General features: G+C 33.7%; 1 protein-coding gene across 1 annotated transcript; it reads right to left on the reverse strand.

The window, feature by feature from the left end:
• Positions 1–604: 604 nt before the first annotated feature.
• On the reverse strand, positions 605–5,366 carry LOC107556308 (CD83 antigen-like). Its single transcript, XM_016239384.1, has 6 exons — positions 5,291–5,366; positions 3,764–4,154; positions 3,338–3,468; positions 1,538–1,760; positions 1,132–1,310; positions 605–837 (listed from the first exon to the last, which is right to left on the reverse strand). Exons 2-6 carry the CDS (start codon positions 3,813–3,815, stop codon positions 796–798), a joined length of 627 nt encoding a protein of 208 aa, XP_016094870.1. The 5' UTR covers positions 3,816–4,154; positions 5,291–5,366; the 3' UTR covers positions 605–795.
• Between the last annotated feature and the right edge of the window lie 2,919 nt (positions 5,367–8,285).

An 8,285-nucleotide genomic window follows, 5' to 3' on the forward strand; every position in this document is an offset into this window, starting at 1 on the left:
AAGTAAGAATGGTTACTTCCGTTTAATGGTTAATGAGCAAATTGTAAATAAATATAACAGATATGAAGCAAGGCCAGTTCCTCAATTAGAGAGTCTGAAATGTTTCATGATGGTTGTCTCATAAAACTGCCTTTTTGCATTAGGATACTATCACTAATCTTAGTTATAACCCATACACTACATGGTCAAAAGCACAGTATATCTGTGTATGTATTTTTTCTCATGGGGATGATGATCTCATATGAGTTTTTTCCGAACATTTGCACCCATGGAGCAAACCAATTTCCACACACAACACCCACACACAAAGAGAAACAAACACATTTATAAAAGCTTAAACTAGGTCATTAACCTTATTACTGGACAATTTAAAGCAGTAAAATGGATACAAATGCATATGTATTTAGATATTGTAGGAAGCAGTTTTATTGTTAAACTAAAACTATTACAATTTTCTTTGGTACATTTAAATAAATAAAGATATTAGTAATTATAAAATGACAAAAATCACATGACAAAATTACTCATTAAAATTACTCATTACTCATTTCATTAATAAAAATGAAAACTGAAAATATAAAAATAAAAGCCATTACGTTAAAAATGCTATAATAGTATATAATATTATAAATAATTCTAAAATAACACTGATAAGGATATCAGTTCCTCAGAGTATCAGTACGGTTTCATCATGACTGTTGCATTAAGTGTATTATTCACAGGTAAATTCAGATAAATTATTAAAATGATGATAATAAATTACTAAACCATGTGGCAGGTAAACAGTGGTTGGTCTTAAGTCCGTCTTCTTTTAAGTTTGCTGAGCTCCTTGAAAACCTGAGAACAGAAGCATGTAATTACCTTTATAGCTTAGAAATAGGTTTTCACAATAACAGCTAGGATTAGACTTCCAGAGTCCATTTTTCAATAACAGCTAGGATTAAACTTCCAGAGTTCATTTTTGCAATTAGTCCTCAGTGTTTTCTTTAAGAGCTTTGGTATTTAAACTAGTTACTTCCTTGTTGTGTTTAGCTACATCTACTGCTTTGCTGAACCTATACCTTTACTTGTAATAATTCAAATAAAATGCTCAGAAGATGAGATAAATTAGCTACATTTAGAAATACTTACCCATATGCAAATGGTACTGAGGACAAGTTTACTCACAGCCAGTCCTACACAACCCCAAAGGACAAAGAGCACTGAATCATCATTCACATGAGGCAATGGGATGCTAATGTTTGCCCATGATTCATTAATAAACTTGGTGGAGAAATCAAAGATGATGGGTGAAGCTGTTGACACACAATCTAGGGAGACAAATGGGGCTATATTATCTAACCAGAAATGATCTTCAACAAGTGAATCATGCACATAAATGATTAGAAGAACAATGCAAAGCCATATTGTTTGTCTGCATTTGAAACTGAGAGCAATATGTATCTAGACACTGGAAACTAAACCAAAATGTACAATACTCTGTATATCATTATGCCACATATTCATTTGTACAATTGTTTATTAATATATGAAATACCTGAGATATTAAGTCTAACCCGATTTTGACAGTTCATTCCTCCAGCTTTGGCTCTAATTAAACACTTGTAGATCCCAGAATTGGCAGGAGCAACTTTCCTTAAGACCAAAGATGCATTTTTATCCAGTGACACAGAATCGTTGCGCTTATCAGTTTGGATGACATTTTCTGACTTTATGAGGATTGTCATTGTTGTAGATCTGTCACTGCTGTTATTGTAGAACTTTAAAAAATAAAAAAAAGAACAGTGAGTTTATATAAGTGTGTGAATAGCTCTGCATTTGCAGCACTAAAAAGGTTATGAAAATTAATTGCACCTTAACTTTCTTTTCTTCAAATTTCATTTGATACTGTATAACCACATACTACCAAAAATTGCTTCTTTTTAATCACATTAACTACAAAAAAAAATTATTTGACATTGAATTACTCATTCAGCAGTCAGTTAGAATCAAATGTACATTCATTTTTAAATGCTAATTTTTGAAAATGAAAATCAGAAAAAAATCGGCACACCTGTAGGCTCCAAAAATCCACAAATTTAATAACAGGCTATCACAAACCGTGAATATGAATTATTGTAGGCTAAATTATTTCACAAAAAAATAAGATTATTATCATCATCGTTATTATTGCTACTATTACTATCATACATACATATACACACACACACACACACATATATATATATATATATATATATATATATATATATATATATATATATATATTAGGCCTACACATATATTTAATTTTTAGTAATACTAAATAACGTTGTATGTTATTCATTTAATTCACTCCAATACTGTCATGCGTGGATACGCGGAGACGTAGGATATTCCAATAAACAGAACTTTAATGAACAGAATACCAGGAAAGCACACATAGCACTGAGGTAAGACAATTCCGGACAAGGGAAACACAGGGTATAAGTACAGGGGAACTACTGGGACACACCTGGGAACAAATGAACTTAATGATATATATATATATATATATATATATATATTAGGCCTACACATATATTTAATTTTTAGTAATACTAAATAACGTTGTATGTTATTCATTTAATTCACTCCAATACTGTCATGCGTGGATACGCGGAGACGTAGGATATTCCAATAAACAGAACTTTAATGAACAGAATACCAGGAAAGCACACATAGCACTGAGGTAAGACAATTCCGGACAAGGGAAACACAGGGTATAAGTACAGGGGAACTACTGGGACACACCTGGGAACAAATGAACTTAATGACAGGAACGGGAAGGACTAAATAAGGGCAAAAGGAAACATAGGAAGCAAAACACGGAGCAGAGTCTGACAAATGCAAGTTATTACCCTAAGAAATTGAAATACACAATAATTATTTTATTTGGAAATGTTTGTCACTGTCACTGTCTGAATGTACAGATAAAACTGGCTCTGAATGAAGAATTAAGAGGAATGGGTGTAAAGGAAATGAATGCGTCTCAACATGTTTCCTGCTTAAAGCCACAGACATTAAATTCCACTGCGCTGCTTTTCCATTGTTTTGTTTTTTTATGTAAACGTGCGCCAGACACTCTCGTGCGCGTCTCGAACGGTTTTTTTTTTCTTTTCTTTGTTTTCTCGCGTTTTAAACGTAAAACGCATTCTGTGTTAATTTCCTGTATAAACCATAAACTTATAAGACACCTGAACATATCCACATCACCAAATGTTTGAGAAAGTAAGCATGCCGTAGGCTAAACATGACAAACAGAGTATGGTTTCTAGCAGTGGTCATATGAGATTTGACAGATGGACATATGGCTCACCTTGTACCACGTAACAGAGGTGTAGTTCTGACAGTTTTCATGGAAAGTACAGTGCAAAGCTACGTCCTCTCTGCAACTTGCGGTGACGAAGGTGAGTTCATCGCTGCCAACTACTATATTAAGGGTCAACGCTAAAAACAGACATCACAGGTATAAACACACTGCTGCGGAAAACAATAAACAGCACGCAGCGTCTGACGTACGCTTAGCTTGTTTGGTTACTGGGTAGACAACTACAGATAATGTAATAGGCTATACATCTGTCGTTACTGTAGTTTGCGTGAACAGGCTGATTTATACTGTTGCCGTTCTTGTTTTTTAAATTATAACAAATATCTAGGGGCCTTTTACACCCTTTATAATTAGGCCTAAGTTAACATTGAGTAAAAATAACGGATAAAATAAAGAAAGAGAAATCTGACTCACCCAACACAATCAAGCGAATCATTATCGCACTGGTGAAATGTGTGATGCTCATTTCCTCCCAAGTTTGCTGCTTTCCACAGTTCTTGTGAGGAAACTCCTCAGAAAACAAATATATGGGGGTTGAACAGTGCTCTTTAACACACGTTATTGTGATCAATTGTAACACATAAAGCTCATTGGGATAAAAAAAAAACGTGTAAATTGTTTTGACATTATATTAAATTAAGGGCTGAACATTTCCCCCTCACATATAAGTGAACAAAGAAGCATAGTATTTATAGTTCTGTGAAGCTGTTTCTTTGTAAAATGATTTTCGGTGAATTCGGATTTACAGAATGATGAAATGGTTCACTCATCTTTCTAAGTGACACTGTCCAAAAACGACACCAATCTGTAAAGAGAGAGGGAGAGATACAAGAGAAAACGCACACTATGATTGGCCTGTCATTGCAATTATGCCCGCCTATTATGTTTTCATCATCACTGATTGGCTGATTACCCTGTCAATGCAATAGTACTCGCCTGGTTAAACTATAGTGGAAATAAAATGGACCAACTGCGAAAGCTGTATCCGAAATTCACTCATTCACTAATCCCTATATGGGGTTCTTACACCTTTTCCAAATTCAAATTCAAGCACTTTTCAAGCACTTTCAAGGTGCATTTTCCAGCACTTTAAACTGTGGTAAATTACAGGTTTACACAGGGCCTACTTGAGTTCTTCACTTTAAATAGGATGTTATTGTGCTATTAAAAATCACCTGTCTGGATTGCATATAACACTGTAATGTGTAAATAGCCAACATACAGTGTATAGTTGTTGTTTTTTTACAATTAAAAAAATTATAATAAATAAAGAATTTACAGGGTATCTGCAGGATTTTAAAAATAGCATTTAAGGCTTTTTAAGACCTGCACAAATAAAATAAATACTGTATGAGCGGGGTAGGGCAATTTCTATGGTAGCCTAACATATTAAACCAAAAAATTACCACAAAAACACATGATTTGCAAAATAGATTTTCAAATACAGATTTTCACAAATAAAGTTTTATAAAGTGACAAACCTCACATTTCAGACTTTAAACAATTTTTTAAATAAAGAAAAGGGATTAGTCAAAAGTATAAATAATTGTTTTAATTTAAAGCAAACACCTTACTGTCTTAATTTTTTAAGGCACATTAGCTTTTTGTTCTGAATAAAAACAGCAGAGGGGCTTATTAAAAATGCATATTCATCTTCTGCCACTAGGTGGCGCTTTTAGAAGGCAGAAATACAGCTTCCCCAGTAAGGGCTGTACACAAAGCCGCGCCGCTCTCATAAACGCTACTTTATCAGACATTATATGTTGGTCAGATGAAATGAAAATGCCACTGAAACTTTTCTGAAGGCAGTCGGTTCACTTCAGAGATGCTTTAATCTAAAAACACCCATGCTGCATTTTTTACTTTGAATGTTTATTTTATTATTTTACTTTAATCACGACAGTCTTAAAAGTTTTAGTTTAACTGAGCAGGATTGCTTACCTATTACACGGCTTCAAAACAGGCTTTCAAGACAACACTGACTGAAGCGGCAACCTCCTGGCATGTTTTTATCTCCCACCCTGTTCTATCAGAAGGCGCACATCAATAAAAACGCATTAACATAAATGTTAACATAAATTTTTAGATAAAAAATAACATTTTATCTAAAAAGTGAACTATTCAGTAATAAAGCAAATTATTATAAAATCAATGCCATTGCAATTTCATGCGGTTTCAAGCACTTTATCCAAAATCCAAGCACTTTTCAAACCTTGAAAACACTACGTTAAATTCACGCATTTTCATGGATTTCAAGCACCATACAAACCCTGTATACTATATGCCTACACTGTAAAAAAAATTGCTGTAAAAAAACGGCCATATTCTGACAGTAACATCCAGTTTTTTCATTACAACAGTACAATGCCGTAAAAAAAAACAATGTATTCTGGGTAATATTTGTTGTTTTCGAGAAAGTAGCCTTCTGCAGTACTGTGAAGTAACAGCGTTCAGAGTCGACACTCAGAGGCTGTTTCAAATGACACCCTACACCCTCATTCACTATTCCCTACATGAGTTTACTAATATAGTCCACCTGACAGAGAGAATGACAACTAATGAGTGAATTCAGCCAATGATGAGCAGTTGCTGTTAACAAGCAGAATCGCTGAAGAAAAGAGCAAGAAATGAAACTACAACTGACATACAGCCACAGCCTTAGATGAAATCAACTGAAATAAAACAGCAGAACATGATCAAACAACTCCACAAACAGCATTACAGTTTGACTTTATTTCTGTCATATATCTACAAAAATTCTTTGAGAATTAACAGAGGTTTAGATGTTTTATTGAAAACATTTAGTTTGACCTTACCATCGTGGCGATCAGGGTTTGCTTTAATTGGGCTCTTGACCCTTCACTTTTTAATGTTTGGTTGTTGTAACTGTTTGTAAAGCACATTTGTTATAGCAAGAAAATCATAGAAAAATTATGATTAAATGGTTCTGGTTAGTTATTGATGATGGTGTAATCATCATTTTGTGGCCTGATTCACTGATCTTATTCAGTGGCTGATCTTCAAAAATATAGTGTGGGTTTTCACTTGTTTCATGTTATTTACAATAGCTATATGACACTGCAAGTTGAGATGATTTTATGCAATTATGATGAATTTTGAAAACTTCTTATGTTCAAAGCCTTTAAAACTACGGCATGATATTACGCAGTGCCTGAAAATAGTCCCCAGCTAGGTAATTTCCAACGGAAGGCACGGTTCCTGTGCAAGCAGGTGGTCACGTTGGTTATGTTGGCGGAAGTTAGCCTATTTTCAGGCATTGCGTAATATCATTGCGCCTGCTGCACCCATGGTATGGCAGCAAAGTTCCTTGATTATTATGCCGGAGTATAGTTCCTAGCCACATCGGCCCAGAAAATCGCAACTTTTCATTTTCCGTCGGTCTTAGTACACAATGTAATTACAGAAGAGTCAGGTTTTAAATAGGAAAAATATTGAAACTCTTTGGTCATTTTTGAGTGAGATGCTAACGGTCTAATCAGATTCAATGATCTATGCTAAGCTGCAGCTAAAAGTGCTACCGCCAGACCCGGAAATCGGCTGAATGGATTTGAAAACGGTAAAACTAAAGTGTTCCTTTAAAGCATGTTTGCAACGTGTGTGAGCGTATGGGCATATGATCTATATAAATACATTTTAAATTATTTGTCTATATCTTATATATTCATAATAATAACTGGGGATGTCAATTTAACATGTTAATTTAATTAATTAGTTATGAAAAATTAGCGTGATTAAAATATTTTAACGCCGTTAACGCACCCACCCCACCCAAGACCTATATACCTCATTTCAACCAGTTGACTGCTGAGTTGACAAACATGATGCAGGGCAGCAGCTCACTGCATGATGTAGTCCATAAAATGCAGCTACAGTATATGCCCCTTAAATTCAATATATTGGGGCAAAAATGCCCCTGTATGAGTTGTCTCAGGTTTATGTCGTATGATAAGTGATGTCACATGAGCAGCAAGTGCAATATCACAGGAGTGCTGTTTTTGTCCCAAATAGCACGAGTGCAAATATAATTCTATACAACAGTCCAGTAAATAAGAAGTTACGTTTATGTTATATTTTAAACACAATATGTGACCCTGGACCACAAAACCAGTCATAAGGGTTAATTTTTCAAAATTGAGATTTATTCATAATCTAAAAGCTGAATAAATAAGCTTTCCATTGATGTATGGTTTGTTAGGATATGACAATATTTGGACGAGATACAACTATTTGAAAATCTGGAATCTGAGAGTGCAAAAAAAATCAAAGTAATGTTGTAAAAATTAAGTCTTTAGCAATGCATATTACTAATCAAAAATTACATGAACATGATCTTTATTTAATATCCTAATGATTTTTGGCATAAAAGAAAAATCAATTATTTTGATATACCTGTGTGACTTATGACTGGGTTTGTGGTCCAAGGTCACATATTTTCTGTTTTTGCTCAATTTTGGAAACAAAAATATTACTGTACCTATAAAGCCACATGCAGCAGAACTTTGAGCCATTTGAACAAATCGAATGAGCAAAAAATACTTTTTTCTCAGATCATCTTGTATTATAGTTTATGTTAGGCTGTTGTAGCCTAAACGTGTATTTTCTTTTTCTTTTTTTGAATCAAATAAAATATTTATTTGTAATGTCTACTTGATACTTTTCTCATTTAACACAATAGCTATAAATTATCTTTTAAGGGTATTTTCACAGTCAAATTTATAAAAAATAATTAATTAATCACCACATTATGTAATTAATTAGATTTAAAATTTTCATCGACTGGCAGCCCTAGTAATAAACCTTAAGATTCATAAAGTACATAAATGTGATACAGACAGTAAAAAAATATTTATAGAGGATATACAATTATAACATATGGGGGGGGGGGGGGGGGGGGGGAAAAAAAAAAAAAAAAAAA

The sequence above is a fragment of the Sinocyclocheilus grahami genome, unplaced genomic scaffold (genome assembly GCF_001515645.1).
Source record: "Sinocyclocheilus grahami isolate Dianchi unplaced genomic scaffold, SAMN03320097.WGS_v1.1 scaffold564.1, whole genome shotgun sequence".
Lineage (NCBI taxonomy): Eukaryota > Metazoa > Chordata > Actinopteri > Cypriniformes > Cyprinidae > Sinocyclocheilus > Sinocyclocheilus grahami.

Excerpts from the sequence above, each read along its gene's own strand:
- LOC107556308 (XM_016239384.1), bottom strand. The coding sequence starts at position 3,815 with ATGAGCATCACACATTTCACCAGTGCGATAATGATTCGCTTGATTGTG. Across the intron at positions 1,311-1,537 it reads GGTTAGACTTAATATCTCAG|ATTGTGTGTCAACAGCTTCA; the intron begins GTATTTCATATA and ends TTGTCTCCCTAG. Across the intron at positions 838-1,131 it reads TCAGTACCATTTGCATATGG|GTTTTCAAGGAGCTCAGCAA; the intron begins GTAAGTATTTCT and ends TTCTGTTCTCAG.